This window comes from Diadema antillarum, unplaced genomic scaffold (assembly GCF_040938485.1).
Source record: "Diadema antillarum isolate AM-2024a unplaced genomic scaffold, OU_Dant_1.0 scf00000043, whole genome shotgun sequence".
NCBI classification, from domain to species: Eukaryota; Metazoa; Echinodermata; class Echinoidea; order Diadematoida; family Diadematidae; genus Diadema; species Diadema antillarum.
Genome location: NW_027270932.1, coordinates 540,474 through 563,902, shown reverse-complemented (window position 1 = coordinate 563,902; position 23,429 = coordinate 540,474). Strand labels below are relative to the sequence as shown.

The 23,429-nt window shown below is 39.9% G+C and overlaps 2 protein-coding genes across 2 annotated transcripts; both read right to left on the bottom strand.

The window, feature by feature from the left end:
• Positions 1-7,065: 7,065 nt before the first annotated feature.
• LOC139713177 (tubulin beta chain-like) lies at positions 7,066-12,013 on the bottom strand. Its single transcript, XM_071624927.1, has 3 exons — positions 11,957-12,013; positions 8,403-8,738; positions 7,066-8,010 (listed from the first exon to the last, which is right to left on the bottom strand). Exons 1-3 carry the CDS (start codon positions 12,011-12,013, stop codon positions 7,066-7,068), a joined length of 1,338 nt encoding a protein of 445 aa, XP_071481028.1.
• Positions 12,014-18,425: 6,412 nt separating this feature from the next.
• Positions 18,426-22,369, bottom strand: LOC139713165 (tubulin beta chain-like). The gene is made up of 3 exons (XM_071624917.1): positions 22,313-22,369; positions 19,947-20,282; positions 18,426-19,370 (listed from the first exon to the last, which is right to left on the bottom strand). The coding sequence occupies exons 1-3, from the start codon at positions 22,367-22,369 to the stop codon at positions 18,426-18,428; spliced, it is 1,338 nt and encodes a 445-aa protein (XP_071481018.1).
• Between the last annotated feature and the right edge of the window lie 1,060 nt (positions 22,370-23,429).

Below are 23,429 nucleotides of genomic sequence, written 5' to 3'. Positions count from 1 at the left end.
AGGGGAGATGGGTCGCTTTATACTGTATACGCTGTTATTTTTGCTTACAGATAATTTTATTTTCGTGAATGGGAAGGTCACGAACATTTTCGCGAGATGTATTCGCAAACAGACGCCGAGACTATCGTAAGTGCACGGTACTATTATCCTAGTGCATGGCAACATTTTTGCATGTTAAATTCGCATCCAACAATGATTCACGAAATTTGCTAAGAATTATACCCTGGCGAAAATAACAGCTTATACAGTTCTAAAAATATATTTCTCTGATCCTCTAATTGTGACTCTGGTGTTAGTAGTGAATGGTAATAGACAGATTGTGTACGCCGAGACAATTACATCTGTTGCAGAGCGTTTTTTTTTTTTTTTTAAGTTTTGATTTTGCTATTTGTTGTGATGGAGTAATATCAATTATTTCCTTTCAACTTTATATTCTACCAAATGTTGATTGTTCCATGACCGACATGTTAAAAGTTAGTTACTTTGTTGTGGTAAAACATTTCATTATCCCTGTAGGTACATTCAGGGAAAGCTCATGATAGCCACGTGAGCGCTACGTTTGACTGAGTTACATATATGAATTTTCATACAAAGTGCTTCAGTTTTAATAGTTGAAGACACTGGCTAATTGTGCACATAGCCAATGGTAGATGTGAAATGGGGAAATGTAATATCAAAATTCGTGCAAACCTATTTCAGAAATTTTGAGTTTTTTTTTTCCTTCCGCAGTTTGTGTGCTTCTGCTATTTCTGCCAAAAATAGTTTCTGTGATCATTTTTTTTTAAATCCTGTAAGCTGGATTTGGAATCTTGAATGTGTAAGATGAGTGTGGCGAGATTCGCCAAAGTTGAATTTGGACATTCATCATGTTTCCCGTCATAAAAGTTTTGGAGGCTCATATGCAAGGTAGTATCCCTCAGAATTGCAGCTAAACTTTATAAGCTGCAGCCAGTACTAGAAATAGACATTATAGTAATCGTCGGGAACAAAATAATCTCCAAATGATATCATTTTCTTCTATCTAGGTACACAATTGTATCTTCCAGTTGCTTTTTGTCAAGTACTATGTCACGTCCTGATTTGACTTTAATATGACACAGAAAACGCAAAAATGGTAACAAAGAATGGTTGAAGTTTCATGATATTGGATGTAAAATAATAAAAATCACGGCATTGTAGAGGGTTGTGTCTCACTAGATGTTCCTGTTAACGATCACAAACGTATATTTTATGCAAATTAAGTGAGGTTGCAATTACTTGCCCACACAAGTCTTCAGTTTGCTTTTGCACAGGATATCGCTTTTTGATATCTTGTGCTGCATTAATTCAAAATCAAAAAGAAGAACTTGAAGAAACTGCATGTTTTTCATCAAATTGTTGTAGAGCTGAAAGAGAGGTCGTTATATTTGCTGATCATTGTCATAAAAGCAAGATTTTGTAACTTTTACAGACACATAGGTTGGAGGGTCTTTAGACGATGTCATTTTGACTTTGACCAATCTGAAACTGAAATCATCATTCTTTGAAATCATGCCCAGCTTCAACCGAAGGTCTTTTTGATATTCAGGTTATTACGTGATTATGGAGCTTATAAAATTCTTTTTGACGTTTCTTGTCTTGTCAAGGTCAATCTGACAGTAGGAGTGGCGTGTTGCTTGAAGGAAACAAAAACAAACCTTCGAAATAGTACATTTGTGCTTATTTTACGTTTAGGATATTCCACATGATCAGTAGATCAGTCGTAATTGTATGTCTTGGGAACACTTCTTTCAACAAGTTGTGGATGGCTGTTGGTGTTACTGGCCGTTGGAAATTTCTACCTCTATAAAATTTTTCCTCCTGTAACGTAAAAAATTCATTCATTGACGCACAACCAACACCCGACTCTGGTATGTAGGACCTACACCGCGGAAGAGTATCTAGGGGCGTGTCGCAATATACGCGACGGTCGTAATGCCACAAATGCGGTCTAGATTTCTATATCTTGCCTCCAAACATTGTTTTATCACCACCACCATCACCATCATCATCATCATCGTCTTTTTTTTTTTGCATCTTTAGGGTGCATCTATCACCATTGCTATGGTGATTGACCCCATCATAAAGACATATGTTCACATTTTTTTTTTTACTGAACCTTAGAGGTACCTAGAAAAAGTCCTATAGAACTTCACAACGTTATAAGTCTGTGCATGTAGAGTATTTTGATTTTACCAAGTATGTTATTATCAGTACATATCGTTAACTGCGGAGAAGCTACATACGAAGTACTCAAATTGTATTATGTACTTTTATGGTTAGCTTGCCTACGAGAGAATTAAGTATACTGTTGATGTGTGCTGTTTTTATATGACTTTTATATTGTTCAGGGCTAGTGGGGTATATATTCTGCGAGGTTGGCGTGGAGCGCCGATCACAAAGTCATTTGTACATACAGTGTAGTGTGGTTATTTCTAGCCATTGTAGTGTCTTCTATCAATTAATGTAGGAAATATTTATGTTTGCATAAAATTATGGAAGGATGAGTACCCGTAGAATATCAAGATCACCTTTCTCCTCCTTCTTAAAGGTAATTCGAGTTATTTTCATTTAATTTCAAATGCAGCTGGACGGAGCGTGTAAAAAGTTTTTCCCCTGAACCATTGTACCTCGTAAAAAAAAGAAGTAAAGAACCGTTCTGGTCAAACTGTTCTTTCAATGAAATGAATAAAAGATCAATATCATAGTGTAGTTATCTCAATCGATATATTTCTTTCACTCTAATGTTTCTAATGTCTAGCGTTTGAAATAAAAATTATGCCAAGAGGAGTTAATGCTGGGTAGTGAGACGAAGTCAACGCGAGGCTTGTTTTGTATCATCGACGTTTACTCATCCACGTAATTTACTTCAGATTTGAGTTTCAAAATCATTACTTTTTCCCTGCAAGTGGGAGCGGGAGAAACTGTCTAAAAAGTATAAAAATAACAGAAGTTTGATCATATGCTTTTTGTTTACCTTATACTCGGTTTCACAACATACAATCATATGCAAAGGTGAGCAACAGTGTGTCGAATTTGCCCACGATCATGTGTCAAGATTTTTTTCAGGGAAAATCTGAGATCCAAACTTTGGACTTTTGTGATGGGAGGGTAATTACCCCATCTGCAATGCTCATGCGACATGTGCTGTTTTCATGTAATGCGCAGGTTGTAGTAATGGGACATAATTCTTCACATCCAAAACTGCAATCAGCACGTTCGACGTGATAACGTGGGGGACGGAAAGAACGGCCATCCTTGATCCGCTGTAAAACTATACCAGACTACGTGACAACTATTATTGTGCTTCGTCTTGGAGCTGTACTCTGTAATCATTGCCAATTATCAGCGATGTTTGCTGTTCTATAAGATATGGGTTTTATAGATGCATGCTTTTCCGAAGCGGTATGATCGTGATCAGAACAGTGTTAAAAGCGCACCGCTGTAGTTCTGAGTTAAAAAAAAACAAACCAAACAAACAAATACTACTGAAATGATTTAACGGGACGCATCAATATTCAGGTGGTGATCGACTAGTACTGTGGACTGATATAAAAGCAAAAGTAGAACATCTGTTAGCTCACCAGCATCGATATGCTCGGAATGAACCGGTGGGAAACCACACAAGATTTCCCATTTAAGGTGAAATTTGGATTTGAATTGCAATTATGAAAATGATAATGATCTAACCTGACGTTAGAGACGACATTAACTTGAAAAAAAAAAATTAAGCAGTAGGTTCTAATTAATCTTAAGATCGGGCTTCGTTATCCTTTTCCCCCATTGCTACCATATATGTTCATCCCATAATCTCACTTAATATATAATCACTTGTTATAAATTTTGCTCAATATGTATGTGGACAAGTTTAATAGTCGTTATAATGCCCGCTCACTATGATTCTCATTTTCAGGGGGAGGGGGGGGGGGGGGGGCGTTAAGAAAAGTCGTAGAGGATTAAAAGCAACTGCACAAAATAATGTCGGCAGCACGCGTTTTGTTAGTATGATTTTTATCACCGCACCACTCGCATGGAGCACTGACGACTGACCGGTTAATAACTATTAAGGACGAAGCAAAAATAAGATAAGGACATTAAAAGACATGAAAACAGAAGAGACAAGACATTTGCTGCAGTCGAAATGATGTCAAGACATACGAGGCAAACGTTGACTATTGACCAATCTGATTCAGAGAGAACAAAACTGTGCTGTTCGTTGTTTGGTGTGATTATATCTCCCCGCAGAATGGACTATTTCACCTTCGTTTTATATCATCATGTAATACTTAACTCTTGGTCATGTTGTACAATTTTTCAGAGTATGTAGCAAAGTGTACAGACGATATTAACGACTATGTACTATATCTGAAAAACCTGTAGTAATTGATACGTAACATACTTATGATTGTGTTGCAAACACAAGTACAAAAAAATATGAAAAGAAATAGGATGATGATTATATTTATTGAAAATGACATGATACAACTCTTCTCGATCGGAGAGGGCTGTGGAGTGAGAGTGAGAAATAAAAGAAAAGATCATTCAGTGAAAATTAAGCTTCATTTCATGGCTCATTTGTTCATAAAATGTGTTTTGGGTCTTGTAGAGGATCGTTGTTGTTTGCATGTGAGCATGTCAATTGATTCGTTGTCCTTCGTTTTACTTGGTACTTGTTGGGCGTGCTTTTGTGTGAATGTTTGTCCCTCCAAAAAGGTGTTAAATCCACTTTTGATGGTAAGAAGAAAAACCTTAAGTTTCATTTCAAATGCTACCAAGTGTTTTCATACAATAACTTTATGTACTGTAACATAGGTTTTGTAAAATTGTCATCCATTTTTATTTTGTTTGCATTCTAATTCTCATGTTTGAAGCTGTGGAGTGACCTCGGTCAAACAATTTCATATTAAGTGCTCACAAATTTGTTTTTAGGCACTCAGATCAATGGTCACAAAGTTAATATTCGGATGTAAGCATTCAACTTCGTGTTTGGGTATGAATTTCCAAATTTGTGCATTCAATTGAATGAGTGAGATGGGCTGGCTAAACAGTTCAAAGCACTTTCAGTTTCGTTTTTGAGGGATTGATCTTCACAACTGAGCATTCAATTACGCTGTACATATCCTTCATAAGCAAGAATGATTTCGTCCATTTATTCAGTGAACATGACTTACTTTTAGGGTTTAATTTCATCATCATCATCATCATTTTTTTTTTATCTGAACATTTCTCGTTCGCTCAATATTTTATGTGAGCTTCGATACAAATCCTTTACATCAGACCATCATTTTGTTTTTATGATCTTTAATTTACATCTCTTTGCCAAATTTTAATCATAATAACCACATTGTGTTTATAATTTCCAGTTTTACATCGTTATTTTCATTACGGTCAGCACATTGTATTCGTTATTTTCATTTTACATATCTATTTTCGTCATCATGTGTGATTCATTGATTTTAAAATACAATAGAAGTAATGCATACTTTCAGTGTACTTTTTAATGGATTCCTTACGATTCAGTTTTAATACTTTGATATTGTGAACTTGTTTGCTTATATGAGAATATGAATATTCAGAATAAGCTAACAAGTTGAAAAAAGTAGAATAGTCATTGCCGAAAATGTGTGCACATTCGATGAACAGAATGCTCAGTAATGCGAAATCGGTTGCCGCATTAGTTATGTTGAACGAGTGTGAGCATATTCGGCGAAAATGAATGCTTTTAGCATCCCGTGAAATTGAATGACAAAACGATGGAAATGGCCAGGAATGCAAAAAGCCTAGACTGATTTTTATTATTATCATTATTATTATTATTATTATTTTTTTCATAATATGACAAAGGCTTCAGATGGCCATTATTTAACATATAAAATCTACTTATCCCTGCCTTGCATAAATTTTGTGGGAAAACAAATCTACGTGCAATACATAATTTTCAAGTATGATTTGATCGCATGTACCAGCATCATATTCAAGATGTCAGCGTACTCAATATTTAGCTAAATCTTCACATTTTGATCTCTTTCTAATTTGGTGCCCTGTTTAAATCGCCTGTATTAATACTTGTGTGTGAGTGTGTGCATTCGATGAAAAGCAAGGCTTCTAATTTTGACATAATGGCGTAAATTTAACTTTTATATTCGACGTAGTTGTTTCAGTTACAAGAGAAATGTTATGTGGAAAATATAAAATGATCCTTTCACACACACACACACACACACGCGCGCGAACACACACACACACACACACACACACACACACACACATAAATACACACATTTTGACAACGCATTCTCAAGGGAAAAGAATGATTCGTATTGTGCTTCAAAGTTACGGACCACAGTTCTGATGAAGGATTAGGACATTAAAGCAGTTGTGTCACTTCTTCATTTCGATCGTACGACGAAACACAGAATTGAGAAAAGTCGCAAATTCAATGAACCGCAGCTATTGTACAGTGTCCTTATGTTCCACTCAAATACAGCTTCAAAAAAAAAAAAAGGACATAAGACATGACAACGGTATACCATGGAATTTTTCGTTTATTTCATGGAGATTATCAATCATTTTTCTTGAATTTGAACTCAAAGTATTTAATAGCCATTGACGTTTTTTTATTTGGGAACATGGTCTCACCCAACTTACGTGCAGAGTCAAACAAGCTGCTATAGTAATCTGTTATTAAAGCACAGACGCGTTTCTCAATTACGCACATAAGTATGATTTCATACGTATTTCCCCCTCTTGTTAAGAATGACAATATATTCGTAAATGGTCCTAAATAGCTAAGCATTTAGAACATATTCTTCCTTTTTTTTGTTTTTGTTTTTTGGCCTGGGAGAGGGAGGGAGGGAGATGGCTAGGTCACTTTCGTGGAAGCAGGTAGATGTTATAACAAGTGGCTATATGCAAGTCGGTGCGTCTATTAAACTCTTTCGATACTCGATCTGTATAGAAAGTATAATCACTGTTGTACACACTTACAACTTGTATTTAATACACAATTTACGAATCCTATAAGCGAATTAGTAATCAAGGGCCAGTTTAAACTTCTTCATCTTCTTCCTCCTCGTCGAATTCCCCTTCTTCCTCGGCGGTGGCGTCCTGGTACTGCTGGTACTCGGACACCAAATCGTTCATGTTGCTCTCAGCCTCAGTGAACTCCATCTCGTCCATGCCCTCGCCAGTGTACCAGTGGAGGAAAGCTTTCCGCCGGTACATGGAGGTGAACTGCTCCGAGACTCGCTTGAAGAGTTCCTGGATGGCGGTGCTGTTGCCGATGAAGGTGGCTGACATCTTGAGACCACGTGGTGGGATGTCACAGACGGCGGTCTTGACGTTGTTGGGGATCCACTCGACGAAGTAGCTGCTATTCTTGTTCTGGATGTTGAGCATCTGTTCATCGACTTCCTTCATGGACATACGACCACGGAACATAGCGGCTACGGTGATGTAGCGGCCATGACGGGGATCACAGGCTGCCATCATGTTCTTAGCGTCGAACATCTGCGCTGTTAGCTCGGGAACGGTGAGGGCGCGGTACTGTTGGCTACCACGGCTGGTTAGAGGAGTGAAGCCTGGGATGAAGAAATGGAGACGAGGGAAGGGAACCATGTTGACTGCTAACTTGCGGAGATCTGCGTTGAGCTGTCCAGGGAACCGGAGGCAGGTGGTAACACCACTCATGGTAGCAGACACCAGATGATTCAAGTCACCGTAGGTTGGTGTGGTGAGCTTGAGGGTCCTGAAGCAGATGTCGTAGAGGGCTTCGTTGTCAATACAGAATGTCTCGTCAGTGTTCTCGACCAACTGATGCACTGACAACGTGGCATTGTAAGGTTCCACCACAGTGTCCGAAACCTTTGGAGACGGCACCACGCTGTACGTGGTCATCATGCGATCTGGGTATTCCTCTCGGACTTTGCTGATCAACAGTGTGCCCATACCGGAACCAGTACCACCTCCAAGAGAATGAGTTAGCTGGAAACCCTGTGAAAGCAACAAGATGAAAATCAGTATTATACCTAACCTCGTGACAGATTCATCTTCATGAATAGTGAAGGCGACTTCAATTACCTCTATACTTTTTTTCCGTTACTGCCATTCTTGAAGTGATGAATATGACCTTTAGCCTATGCAAACGATTATAGAATAGCCATATAGTGCATGCATGACAATGAGAACAGCCCATTGTGACGTTGAAACCTACCAATTGACAGGAATTGAATATATCACACTTTTATGGACAATGGAGATGCATTACATGTTCAAAATCTGAGATTTTCATTATCATTTTGGAAGCTGTCACGCAGTTGTCCTCGCTTACTTATTTGCTTATAGAGCCTGGTCGAGTCTGACCAAATTACAGCAGAAATCATCACCTGAAGGCAGTCGCAGCTTTCTGATTCCTTCCTGACGACATCGAGCACGGAGTCGACCAGCTCGGCTCCCTCCGTGTAGTGTCCCTTGGCAAAGTTGTTCCCGGCTCCGCTCTGGCCGAATACGAAGTTGTCCGGTCTGAAGATCTGACCGAAGGGCCCCGATCGGACCGCGTCCATGGTGCCGGGCTCGAGGTCGACGAGCACCGCCCTTGGGACGTACTTGCCTCCAGTGGCCTCATTGTAGTAGACGTTGATACGTTCTAGCTGAAGGTCGGAGTCGCCATGGTAGGTTCCGGTCGGATCGATGCCATGCTCGTCACTGATCACCTCCCAGAACTGGTAGGATAAGAAGAACTCCAGTATTTAGATAGAACATAACTGAAACACAAGTTGATACCGGGCTTCATCAATATTAGTGCTAAGTAGAAAAGTGGACTCCGATCTTTGTTCCTTGAAAGAGAGAGAGAAAAAAATGTGCTAATCTAAATAGATTACTCGAGGGCACATCTCAATCGCGCAGTGTTTAGCGTGCACTAATGTCCAGTTTTCTACAGAATTTAATTCGAACGGTTGCCATATCTCGTGTATCTATTTTCCCCATCATGGTTTGATTTTTTTTTTTGGTACATTTTAAACAAACACTATGGGGAAGACTTTCTCTCGCCTGTCGTAATCTTCTCCCTCACCCCCATATCTAAAATTCTTGCTTGAAAGGAAGCATCTCTGCGTTTAAGATAACTATATAGTTTATGAGTACACAGACACAGAAGTAAGCAGCACATGTTGCAATGAAAAACAATCCTACAAAACGTTATTGAACGCAAATGTTCAAATTAATTTCACTTTGCTAATTATCAGTCATAATGTCATAGACGGAAATCCGATAAAGTGTTACTGTCCGCTACTCACATCTCTTTCACAGAATAGTAAAAAAAAAAACCAAACAACCATCTTTTCTTGTTATTAGTGAATACGCATTTCTGTATAACTCCTCCTTTAAAAAAAGGTAATAATAATGGTTTTCTTTATCTAGGGTAGCTTCTTCCCTGTTGGCACAGCTCCACCAGAGGACCCTGCCACTTTGCCGTTACCCTTTTAGAGAGTATGTGGTAGTGTTAAGGAATATCACAAACTTAATTTGTGCGTATAAGGGCGCCTCCACGTGGACCTGTCTGGTATAGGAGCTCTCGATGTTTGTTCTCCTCCCACACCCTCATCTACACAGGTCCTTGGGAGACAAAAATCATGATGGTGATCGAAATTACATAATCGTCTCCTGTTGATACAGTAATCTTGAAGATTAACCTTTAAAGGTAGCCTAACCCTTCACCATTATTGATTCTTGTTATTACCTGAATATCGATTGCCCCCTTTCTACTCCTCAATCTTCTCTCCTGCCTCCTCCCATGTCGTTCATGTAATTCTATGTTAATACGGGGTGTTATCGAGTGACCTTGGACAAAAAAAATGATGGTTACAGTCACGACAGTTCCGCATCGCAACGGTTCGTTAATCCGACAAAAGGCGTTCGTTTCTTCTAAGATTCTTCAATCCCAAAATGACACATTAATTATCGTTATATCTCCGGAGGTTCGATGGGAAGCACCTTTATTTCTCTTTTCTAAATTTGAGGATTATCAAATGTTTTTTTCACTTTGGGACATCACTATCACATTTCCTTTTATGCTACCGGTATAAAAACAAACAAACTTGTAAATCGTCAGTCATGCTCATTTGTTTGTTTATGAGTTTCATTTTCCATCTGATGATTGAATGGCCCTTATATAGCTGTACCAGTTGGTTTTCCATGGGGTTTCGTTGAACGCGAGGCAGAGCGCTTCACCAGGTTAGAAATACGCCCTGTTCTTTGAATGACGGGGGATCTTTTGCATGCATGAATTGTGAATCTTTCTCGCACGCGGGACCTCCACTGGATGGTATTACGCAAAGCATTCCTCAGATTTGGACTCGTAAATCGAACTTGGGTCATGTATACTGGGACCGATTGAGACAAATCATCTTCCTGAGTAGGCCTGGGAACTGAGACACCTCCCTGTCAAAGTAATGTCTTGATTATTTAAAGCGAAACACCGGTGAACTTGGCCCCAACCTGGCACTCATGACACGCCTCGCATTGATTTTAAACACTAAATACTTAAAGGGATGGCTAGTAATTGATCGGTGGGAATCAGTGGGAATGCTGGGGGATGATTGTTCCAATCCTTGTGGGATTCATTTAAGAGTACATTTTATATCTATTGTTGTGTGAAAATCATTTGCTTCAGAATGGTCCTATATTCAAGTAATGTGCAGTTTAATGTTTCCAGGTTAGCATGCCTGTACAGTGACGGGGTGACCATTAACGACCCGTTGACAATCATCCCCCAGCATTCCCACTGATTTCCACTGATCAGTTGCTAGCCATCCCCTTTAAAAATCGACAAGTCCGGGACCCCGTTGCTAGAAACTCGACTTTCTGTAGCAACGGGACCCAGATGTTCCTCAATGGCGCCCACTAATCTCTATGTATAGGGGCTGTACCTATCCATAGAGATCAGTGGTGGCGCATCACCTCGTGCACTTACGTATAGCTCCCCAATGGATAGGCGGGGGGGGGGGGGATGGGCTTAACAGGAAGTATGCAAAGCATATAGTACGCTTTTTCTTATGTTGAGTTATACTACATGTATCCCGGTCAACAGTTAATGGCTACAAGAATACATGAATATATATAATATATATTTGGTTAGACGAGCCATACATATCTTATAAATGTTCTGCCATATATATATATATATATATATATATATATATATATATATATATATATTATATATATATATATATATATATATATATATATATATATATATATATATATACATATATACCTTGCAGAATCTGGTTTTGGATACTCTTTTGCTGGTAGATCCAAATGATCTGCAAGCTGCATATAACATTGCAGATATATATATATATATATATATATATATATATATATTGCAGATCAATTGGATCTACCAGCAAAAGACTATATAAAACAAGACTCTGTAAATGATAATTATCATCTGTCCATCATTGCTCAATTACGTATTTGCTTAACACAAAACATGGAATTGCACCTTCCCCTAAACTGAGCATAATTGTAATGGTTCCATACAATGTTTTTTTTTTTTTTTTTAATTAGAAAGTAAATGGAAAGGTCACTACTCTGCTTAACAATGGCAGTATGATATGACTTTATGATTTGTCTTCACAGTTCTGCCATGCACTTTAACTAATGGGAATCACCACATATTGGAAGCAACGACTTAAGGTTGAGCTACCCTTACAAACCACATTAACGTCATTTGGCGCCCCTACCCATCATTATTCTGATTTGCACTATAATTTGAATTGAAATGCTTTTCCTAATTTAAGAAAAGAGATAAAGTTTCTAATAATAACTTTATTCTTATAATTTGTGAGGTTGGTGCAACGATTTATATTCTAAAATGTCAAACATTCAGAAAAATCTATGTTCGAACATCACTACGAGAGGGCAAGCACATTACCTTGGCTCCAATCTGGTTACCACACTGACCAGCCTGAATATGAACGATTTCCCTCATTTTTCTTTTGCTGTCGATGTTTCGCTCTATCGCAAGAAGGAAACAAGTACAAAGGCGAAGTCTCTTCCTTTCGTGCAGACTAGCACAGCCTCTCCAGCACTGGTGCAAGACGGAACTAAACTCAAACTGGCAAGTTGCAATACAAACCGCCTCCTAAATCCCAACCGTCATCCTATGTAATGTCCTGTCTATGACATGTCGTCATCAGGGATTCTCTCTAAAAGTTCGACCTGCTAAGTTGGCTCGACGTGTTTATCTCTGAACTCTGTGGACTAAATAAGTATCCACTGAAAAGTTACATCGGTTTGTCTAATCCGTAAAGATGACAATGGCTTATCAGTACAATTCCCTCTTGTTCAGAATCGGAATTGGGTTACCACGTATTGTGACGTGGGATAATAGAATATGTTGCACAAACATTATGCCAGGATGCAAGGGACGCATCTATTTTGTATCTTTTGACACAGTGTGATTGGAATGTTATGCGAAGAAGCCGAAAAGCCGTGATTGTTAAAAGTCATTCTTCATTTTTATACGTGGAAAAAGAATGTACCACTGACGACTAAAAAGAGGTAAGCGAAGATTTTATTAGACCATCCCTAACCAACTAAAAGATGTTATCTTTAAAATCCTCTTATCTGCGCTTTTATGGGAGATTCTCAGGGGTGAATCAAGCTCTAAGTGTGACTGGTCAAACCATGGCAACAAAACGAATATGGTTGCGAAGATGGTTTGTTTGTTACTGTTTTATTTACCTATCCGTCTCCATGATAACTGACGACTTCCCTTTAAGCACTATGTTTTGTCACATATACCATGATATTACCACATACATTTTATTGTGATATTGTTTGGGCTAATTGTGGTAAAAAAAACTAAAGTTAATCCTACGCAGAACACCAGTAGAAGGGCCGTAGTGGTAGCACCTCGCGGGCAACTCCCACGCAACTTGCCCGTAACTGGAACGTGAGTAGAATGTATGTAGCACACGTCCAGCAGGTATCAGACGCACGCGAAACTCGCCCAAATCATTGTCCGCCCGCAGAAAATTATCCTGCGTGCTGGAAAATTTTCTGCGGACGGCAAGGATGTTGGCGAGTTCTGTACTTGCGTCTTTCCATGCCTGCTAGACGCGTGCTACTTAGGTCCCCTACCTGCTCCTTGCATGTAACCCGAGTGACCTGCGTGAGAGCTTCGAAACCGATCCGTTTTCAGTTACGACCGACATACGGAAACTGCGAAGTACCTGCGTTACAGCTGCGAAGTACCTGCATGGGAGTTGCCTGCGAGGTACTGCCGCTAAGGACCGCAGCGACTCACCACGAACAAGTTTTGAACATGTTCAAGGTCTTGTCACACCGTCTCTGGGCAAGCTTTGCGGGTTAATTTGCGGGATTTTTTTTTTTTTTTTGGGCTACCCGGACCTCCCCGCAGTTGGCCCGTACCTAGCAGTAGGGACTCCCTAGCACATAATTCGCCCGTAGTTGCCCGGAAGTGCGCACGCAAGTCCTATTTACACGCAGCCAATTTTTGAACATGACCAAAACTTTTTTTTAAAAATTTTCCGGGTGAGTTGCGGGTATTGCCCGTAGAGGTCCACGCAGAACAAGCAGTAAAGGCACTAACTCAAACTCAGCATGCACGCAATTTGCTTGTATAGCTCGCTCGGATATTGGCAGTTTCCTCACTGTTCCTTGCCAGTAAAACACCCACCGTATTATGCTCGTAGAATATCCGCAGATGACACGCGCTTCCGGCGCATGGGCATAGATCCACGGGAAACTTATGTACTTCAAGCGGGTCAACTGCCTCTGACTTGCGGCTGCTACGGGCCTCCTACTGGTGGATTGCGTGGACCTGTGAGGGCATTTCCACCGACTCACGCGGAAATCTTTTGGTCATGCTCAAAGCAGCCTTGGCTGCAGGTAAATCGGACTTGCGTGCGCACTTCTCGGCAACTACGGGCGAGATACGCGCTACATACTGTCAGGTGCGGGCCAACTGCGGGCAATTTGTAGTACGATTTTATCACCGCACAGATCGCATGGAACACTTGACAACTGACCGGTTGACACTTATAAAGGACGAAGCAAGAATAAGATAAGGACATATAAAACAAAACAGATAAGAGAAAATCACATTTGCATTTACTATTTCACCTTCGCTTTATATCAACATGTAACACTTAACTCTTGGTCATGTTGTACAATTTTTCAGAGTATGTTGAAAGTGTACAGACGATATTAACGACTATGTACTTTATCTGAGAAACCTGTAGTAATTGACGCATAACATTCTTATGATTGTGTTGCAAACACAAGTACAAAAAAAAAATTATGAAAAGAAATAGGACGATGATTATATTTATTGAAAATGACATGATACAACTCTTCTCGATTGGAGAGGGCTGTGGAGTGAGAGTGAGAAATAAAAGAAACGATCATTCAGTGAAATTTAAGCTTCATTTCATGGTTCATTTGTTCATAAAATGTGCTTCGGTTCTTGAATAGGATCGTTGTCGTTTGCATGCAAGCGTGTGAATTGGTAATTCGTTGTTCTTCTTTTTACTTGATACTAACTGGGCGTGCTTTTGTATGAGTGTTTGTCTCTTCCAAAAGGTGCTAAATCCACTTTTGATGGTAAGGAGAAAAACCTGAGTTTATATTTCACGTGCTACCAAGTGTTTTCATACAATGACTGTATGTCCTAAGATGTAGGATTTGCAATTTAGTAAAATTGTCATCCATTTTTATTTCAAGTGCATTCAAATTCACATGTTTGGAGCTGTGGAGTGACTTTGGTCAAACGATTTCATATTAAATGCTCACAAATTCATTTTTAGGCACCCAAATCAATGGTCACAAAGTTAATATTCGGATGTAAGCATTCAACTTCGTGTTTGGACATGGATTTCCGAATTTGCGCAATTAATTTGAATTAGTGGGATGGGCTGGCTAAACACTTCAAAGCACTTTCAATTTCGTCTTTGAGTGATTGATTTTCACTACTGATCTTTCAATTTCGCTGTACTCACCCTTCATAAGCAAAATTGACTTCGTCTATTTAATCAGTGAACATGACTTTCACTTTCTGTGTTTAATTTTATGATCATAATCATCGTTTTGCTTTTAATCTGAACATTTTTGCTTCGCTCAATGTTGTGAGCTTCAATATAAATCCTTTACATCATGACCATCACTTTGTTTTTATGCCTCCGTCACGTAGGCATTACGTTCTCGGGTTGTCCGTCTGTCCGTCCTTCCGTCCGTAATCAATTTTGTGGACAGCGTAACTAAAAAAAAGTTCTAGGTATCCTAATGAAACTTGGCGTGTATATGTATGAGTGGGCGAAGTTGTGCCTACCAACTTTGGGTGCACATGCTGAAGGTTAAAGGTCGAAAGGTCAAGATCATTGCTCAAAATGTCACTATTTCCCCCATATCTATGCAAAGCCTGAAGGTATTTTCTCGAAACTTGATGTATACAAGTACTACATGTACCAAATAAAGATTCTCCAAAGTGAGTTTCGTGTCAGGAGGTGAAAGGTCAAAGGTCAAGTGAAAGTGTAAAAACATCCTTTTTTCACCATGTATCTCGCAAATGATTCCAGTTATTTTCATGGAACTTTAATAATACTTATGCATGTACAGATTGGCAGTGATTATCTTGGGAATTTGGAGGTCATGAGTCAAAGGTCAAGGTAAACTCTTCAAAATGTTACTATTTCCCTCAAATTTATGAAATGCGTCCAGCATTTTTGTTGAAGCTTGATATGTGACCCTGCACCACAAAACAAACAAAAAGTCGCCAGATATGAATTTTTAGTTAAGGGTAGATCCTGAAAGAGCAGACTCTAAGCTTTAAAATGATGTATAACTCAATTCAAATGGACTCCCCTAACCTACCTAAATACTGGGAAGAAAACACACACTCTGGAAAAGTGTGAACCGAGAAAAGAGGCTCTGAAGCGTATCCGGGCAATTACCCCCAAAGGGCAATTACCCCCCCCCCCCCCCCCGGCTAAATACTGGTTAGTGGTATTAGCTTAGAGTAAAGATTAGGGTTAGGGTTAGGGTTAGGGTTAGGGTTAGGAATTTGAGTTTAAATAGGGATAGGATTAGGTTCAGGATTAGGATTAGGATTAGGGCCAGGGGAAGGGTGCGGGGTAATTGCCCAGGGGGTAATTGCCCTAGACCCTTCCTTCAGAAAATATGAAAAACTCAAGATTGACTTGGTTGAACCATTACACCTTGAGTCCTCACTTAAAATCAAGGGGTTCAACTTTTTGTTTGTTTTGCGGTGCACGGTCACATAATTATAAACATGTATTACGCAATAGAGATTCTCTGGGAAGTTTCTTGTCGAGGGTCAAGTGAAAATGCTAAATTTTACTTCTTCCTCCATATCTCGAAAGTGTCTCAAGGTTATCATCTTGAAACTCAGTACATATCTATGCATCTTCTACCCCACGGTGATTCTCTTGGGAATTTTAGGGTCATGGGGTCAAAGGTCAAAGGCCAGGTTAAAATGCTATTATTTTACAATTTAGTACTGAAATTACACGTTTTTCTCCATACCCTGAAAAAAAATGTTCAATGCATAAACCTATAAAAGGGTCAATAGTCAAGTAAAAATCCTCTAATCCCCAAATACCTGCTTTCGTAGACAATAATTATAGCCGTTCATTCAATTAAATCTGGTTTAAGGAAAGTGAACTTTCAACACATTTGCGATAAACCTGTCATTTTATTATTTTGCCAATTAAGTTAAACTGTCAGCACACATTGTCAAGAGGTACTGTAGACCTATTAGGAGAACCATGCATTATGGCAGATGCATACCAGTCGCCATTAGATAGTGACATTTCTAGTTGTGATCTTTCACTTACATCTTTTTGCCAAATTTTAATCATGATCACCAAATTGTGTTTACAATTTTCATTTTTCATCTTTATTTTCATTATGATCAGCATATTGTTTTCGTGATCTTCATTTCACATATCTATTCTCCGTTATGTGTGATTCACGTATGGATATTCTTAACTTTGAATTTAAAATACAAGGGAAGTAATGTACTTTTTCAATGCACTTTTTAATGGACTCCTTACAGATTCAATTCTAATACTGCTATTGTGAACTTGTTTGCTTATATGAGAAATTGAATATTCAGAATAAGCTAACAAGTTGAGACGAAGTTGAATAATCATTGCCAAAAATATATGCGCATTCAATGAACGATTTTTTTTTAAATTTTATATATTATATACAATATGACACAGGCTTCAGATGGCCATTATCTTACATATCCTAAATTTACTGATCCCTGTCTAGTATAAATTCAGTGGGGAAAAAATACTTGCAATACGTAATTTTCAAATATGATTTGATAACATGTGTCTAAGTCTTCACATTTTGATCTCTGTATAACTTGGTGCTCTGGATAAATCACCTGTATTAATACTTGTGTGTGTGTGTGTGTGTGTGTGTGTGTGTGTGTGTGCATTCGATGACAAGCAAGGCTTCTAATTTTGGCGTAATGGCGTAAATACAACTTTTATATTTGATGTCGTTGTTTAAGTTACCAAAAAATGAGAAATGTTATGGGGAAAATATAAATCAATCCGTTCATACACATACACACACACAACACACACAACACACACACACACACACATGTGACAACGCACTCTCAAGGGGAAGGTATGATTCGTATTGTACTTCAAAGTTACGAACCACAGTTCCGATGAAGGATAAGGAAAGGCAGTTGTGTCTCTTCTTCATTCCGATCATACGACGAAACGCAGAATTGAGAAAAGTCACAAATTCAATGAACCACTCTTGTACAGTGTCCTTATGCTCCATTCAAACACAGAGTCAGAAAAAAGGACATGAGACATGGTAACGGTATACGGTGACATTTTTATTCATTTCATGGAGATATCAATTATTTTCTTTAAATGGAACTCCATTATTTAACAGCCATTGACGTTTTTATTTGGGAACATGGTCCCACCCAACTTCACGTGCAGAGTCAAACAAGCTTGCACAATTGTAGTAATCTGTTATTTAGGTACAGACGCATTTCTCTATTACGCACATAAGTATAATTCCATACGTATTTTTTTCTCTCTTTTGAGATGAAAATGTATTGACAAATAGTAATAAATAGCTAACATTTAGAACATATTCTTCTTTCTTTCTTTTTTTTTGGCGGGAGAGGCGGAGGGAGGGAGATGGCTCCGTCACTTTAGCGTTTGCTGTCATCTCTTGATTTATGGAAGCAGGTAGATGTTAAAACAAGTAGCTTTAAGCAAGTCGGTGCGTCTCTTTCGGTACTCTGTTTAGAAAGTATAATCAGTTTGCATTTACACAATTTACAAATCCAATAAGCGAAGCAATAATCGAGCGCCAGTTTAAACCTCTTCATCTTCTTCCTCCTCGTCGAATTCCCCTTCTTCCTCGGCGGTGGCGTCCTGGTACTGCTGGTACTCGGACACCAAATCGTTCATGTTGCTCTCAGCCTCAGTGAACTCCATCTCGTCCATGCCCTCGCCAGTGTACCAGTGGAGGAAAGCTTTCCGCCGGAACATGGAGGTGAACTGCTCCGAGACTCGCTTGAAGAGTTCCTGGATGGCGGTGCTGTTGCCGATGAAGGTGGCTGACATCTTGAGACCACGCGGTGGGATGTCACAGACGGCGGTCTTGACATTGTTGGGGATCCACTCGACGAAGTAGCTGCTGTTCTTGTTCTGGATGTTGAGCATCTGTTCATCGACTTCCTTCATGGACATACGACCACGAAACATAGCAGCTACGGTGAGGTAGCGGCCGTGGCGGGGATCGCAAGCTGCCATCATGTTCTTAGCGTCGAACATCTGCTGGGTTAGCTCGGGAACGGTGAGGGCGCGGTACTGTTGGCTACCACGGCTGGTCAGAGGAGCGAAGCCTGGGATGAAGAAATGGAGACGAGGGAAGGGAACCATGTTGACTGCCAGCTTGCGGAGATCAGCGTTGAGCTGTCCAGGGAACCGGAGGCAGGTGGTAACACCACTCATGGTAGCAGACACCAGATGATTCAAATCACCGTAGGTTGGTGTGGTGAGCTTGAGGGTCCTGAAGCAGATGTCGTAGAGGGCTTCGTTGTCAATACAGAATGTCTCTTCAGTGTTCTCGACCAACTGATGCACTGACAACGTGGCATTGTAAGGTTCCACCACAGTGTCCGAAACCTTTGGAGACGGCACCACGCTGTACGTGGTCATCATGCGATCTGGGTATTCCTCTCGGACTTTGCTCATCAGCAATGTGCCCATACCGGAACCAGTACCACCTCCTAGAGAATGAGTAAGTTGGAAACCCTGTGAAAGCAAAAAGATCAAAATCCGTATTACTCATGACCTCATGAAACATCATCTTCATAAACTGAAGGCGACACTGCCATCGCGCCTATGCTTTTTTTTTTTCTCGCATGGCTCCTATCCTTAATAAAGGTGATGAATATGGCCGATAGCCGACACAAACGAGTAAGAATCCCACTTGGGCCCTGTTTCATAACGCTGTTCGTAAAGTTACGAACAACTTACGAGTGACTGGTGATCAAAGATCTGATGTGCTATACTTATCAGAATTTCCATAATTCAGCGCAAGAACTGATCACCAGTTGCTCGTAAGTCATTCGTAACTTTACAAACAGCTTTATGAAACACCCCCCCCCCCCCCCGGTAATAAAGAGGGAAATAGTGACGGTGAAAACAGCCTGATAAACCACTAAAACCTACCAACTGACAAAAATCTGATATGCTAGAATTTTCTGACGACACCTGATTGCAGAGTTCGATACTGAAGATTTTGAAGATTATTTTGTAAGCTGTCTTACAATTGCTCGCTCATTACCACCTGGTCAAATCTGAGCAAATTCAAGTAGAGATCATCACCTGAAGGCAGTCACAGCTTTCCGATTCCTTCCTGACGACATCGAGCACGGAGTCGACCAACTCGGCTCCCTCCGTGTAGTGGCCCTTGGCCCAGTTGTTGCCTGCTCCGCTCTGGCCGAAGACGAAGTTGTCCGGTCTAAAGATCTGACCAAAGGGCCCCGATCGAACCGAGTCCATGGTGCCGGGCTCGAGGTCCACGAGCACCGCCCTTGGGACGTACTTGCCTCCAGTGGCCTCATTGTAGTAGACGTTGATTCGCTCTAGCTGAAGGTCGGAGTCGCCATGGTAGGTTCCGGTCGGATCGATGCCATGCTCGTCACAGATCACCTCCCAGAACTGGTAGGATAAGAAGAACTCCATTATTTAGACAAAACAGAACTGAAACACAAGTTACTCACAACCCTTCCACAGAATCGAAAAAAAAAAAATCATCTTTTCTTTTTATTAGTGAATACGCATTTTTTTAATACCCCCTCCTTAAGATAGTGTAATGATAATGGTTTTCTTTATCCGGGGACCTTCTTCATTGTTGGCACTGCTCTACCAGAGGACCCTGCCATTATGAATTTACTCTTTAGAGAGTATAATATGATAATGTTAAGGACTATACCACCGGGCCATTCCGAGGCATACATTCAAGTTATCGGAAACTCAATTTGTGCATATAAGGGCGCCTCCATGTGGACCTGTCTGGTATAGGAGTTCTTTCATCATTTTGTCGATGTTTGTTCTCCTCACCCACTCATCTACCTTGGGAGATAAAAATCAGAATGTTGATCGAACTTACATAATCGCCTCCTGTTGATACACTGTACTGGTAATCTTGGTGATAAAATTTTACAGGCCGCCTAACCTCCACCATTATTGATTCTTGTTATTACCTGAATAGCGTTGGCCCCTTTCTACTCATTGATTTTCTCTCCTATCCCCTCACATGTCGTACATGTAATTTTTATGTTAAGACTGTAAGTACAGGAAGTGCGCAATGCAAACGCATATTTCTTGTGTTGATCTTTCATACATATACCCTGCATGGCCGGCGCAGCCGTGCGAGTTTTTTTCAACCAGGAAGTGGCACTGAAATAGAAATAGATAGATATCTTGAAGTATGGCGGCGGTATGTTTTGTCTCTGAAGACCTTTTTTTTTAAAAAATAACAGTTGCTTGTCAGCTGAAGAAACCCGGAAGTGGACGGGAGAAGAGATGAGCCGGCTTTTTTTTTTTTTTTTTTTTTTTTGCTCGTTAGCTCATGAAACCCGGAAGTGGGCCTCCACACTTTTGAAAACGCTGCGCCGGCCCTGCGGATCAGCACTTCATGGCTACAAGAATACATTTAAATATACCGCCCCCCACCCCCCCCCCCCCAAGAAAGGAAAAAAAATACAATGGGACCCTCCGCAACGATAACTAAAAAAAAAAATAGTGAATTAATCCAAATACAACTTCAGGGTATGAAACTGCAACTTATTACCCACATCTTTCAGAAAACCCCATCCACTTTGCTTCAGAGGTCAAAGAGAAATGAGGATCTTTGTTGAGCATGTCAGGAATCCCTTCCCTCCAAGTTCTGTCCATTGTGTTCACATATTAATGCAGCCTGAAGTTCCAAGAGCATCAAAGTGCTAAACTTGGAAGAAACAGACCCATGACATGCTTTACAACTATCCACATTTCTCTGTGACCATTAACCGAATTGAATCGGGTTTTCTGCACAATATAGGTAAGATGTTGTACTTTTAGGCCCTGAAATAGCATATGATACAACCAATATGTTATAAAATGTTCTGCTGTAATTACCATTATTCTCAGGGGCGATCGATTGGATCTACCAGCAAAAAGTATTCAAACCAAGATTCTGTAGATGATATCGTGTGTCCATCATTACTAAATTACTAATTATTTGCTTAATACAAAACATGGAATTGTATCTTCTCCTTAACTGAACATAAATGTGACGTTTCCATACACTGTTTTTAATCAGAAAGTGAACTGAAATGTCAATACTATGTTCAGCAACGGCGATATGACAATAACTGAATATTGGCTTACTGACTTGCGTTATACGAACTAACACTTCACAGTTCTGCCATGCACTTTTAAAACTAGTGGGAATCGCCACATGTCGGAAGTAACAATTTAAGGTTGAGCTACCCTGTGAAACAACATTTACGTCGCCCCATCGTTATTATGATTTTGCACTATCATTTGAATTGAAATGCTTTGTCGAACAAAAAAAAAAAGAGATAAAGTTTCTTATAAATCTCATAATTTGTAAGGTTGGTGCAACGATTTATATCTGAAAATGTCACCATTTGAGAACAATCTATCAATATTCGGGCATTAATGCGAGAGGGTGGACACATTACCTTGGCTCCAATTTGGTTACCACACTGACCAGCCTGAATATGGACGATTTCCCTCATTTTTTGTCGATGTTTGGCTCTATCGCAAGAATTAAAGAAGTACAACGGCGAAGTCTCTTCCTTTCGTGCAGACTAGCACAGCCTCTCCAGCACTGGTGCAAGACGGAACTAAATTCAAACCGGCAAACCGCCTATTAAATACCAACCGTCATCCTATGTAATGTCCTGTCTATGACATGTCGTCATTAGGGATTCTCTCAAAAGTTCGACCTGCTAAGTTTGTTCGACGAGTTTATATCTCTGAACTCTGTGGACTAAAGTGTCCACTGAACAGTTTTATCGGTTTGTCTAATCCGTAAAAATGGCATTGGCCTATCAGTATCATTCCCTCTTTGAACAATAATCAGAATCGGAATTGGGTTACCACGTGTTGCGACGTGCGATGATATAATATGTTGCACAAAGATTATGCCAGGATGCAAGGGACGCATATATTTTGTATATTTTGACACAATTTGTTTGGAATGTTGTACAGGAAGCGAAAACTCCAGAAGTGTAAAGTCATTCTCAATTTTCATAAGAAAAGAAAAGAAATATACCGCTGACGACCAAAACGAGATAAGCGCAAGAGATTTTATTAGACGTCCCCTGAACAGCTAACAGATGATATCTTTAAAAATCCTCTTATCTGCGCACTTATGGGAAATTCTCAGGGATGAGTCAAACTTTAAGTGTGACTGGTAAAACCATGCTTAATGCATGGCAACAAAACAAACATGGTTGCGAAGATGGTTTGTTTATTGCTGATGTATTTACCTATCCGTCTCCATGATAACTAACGACTTCCTTTTCTTCTAACCAGGGTTCAACTCAACGTATACCATATACCGAGACACTTGTAAGAAGCACGCAAGCCAGGTATACCATCACGGTTGACAATCTAGCTAAGACCCTACGTAACCCCGGGAAAAGAAACAAACTTCCAAGCTTTGACATCTTGTATTCGACGACATAATTATTGTCCTTTGTTTAACCAAGTTTAACCATGCTGGGGGAAATCGACATCGACACCAGTTTTGATGTCAAACGGATGATATGACTTGCAATATATAGAGAGGTT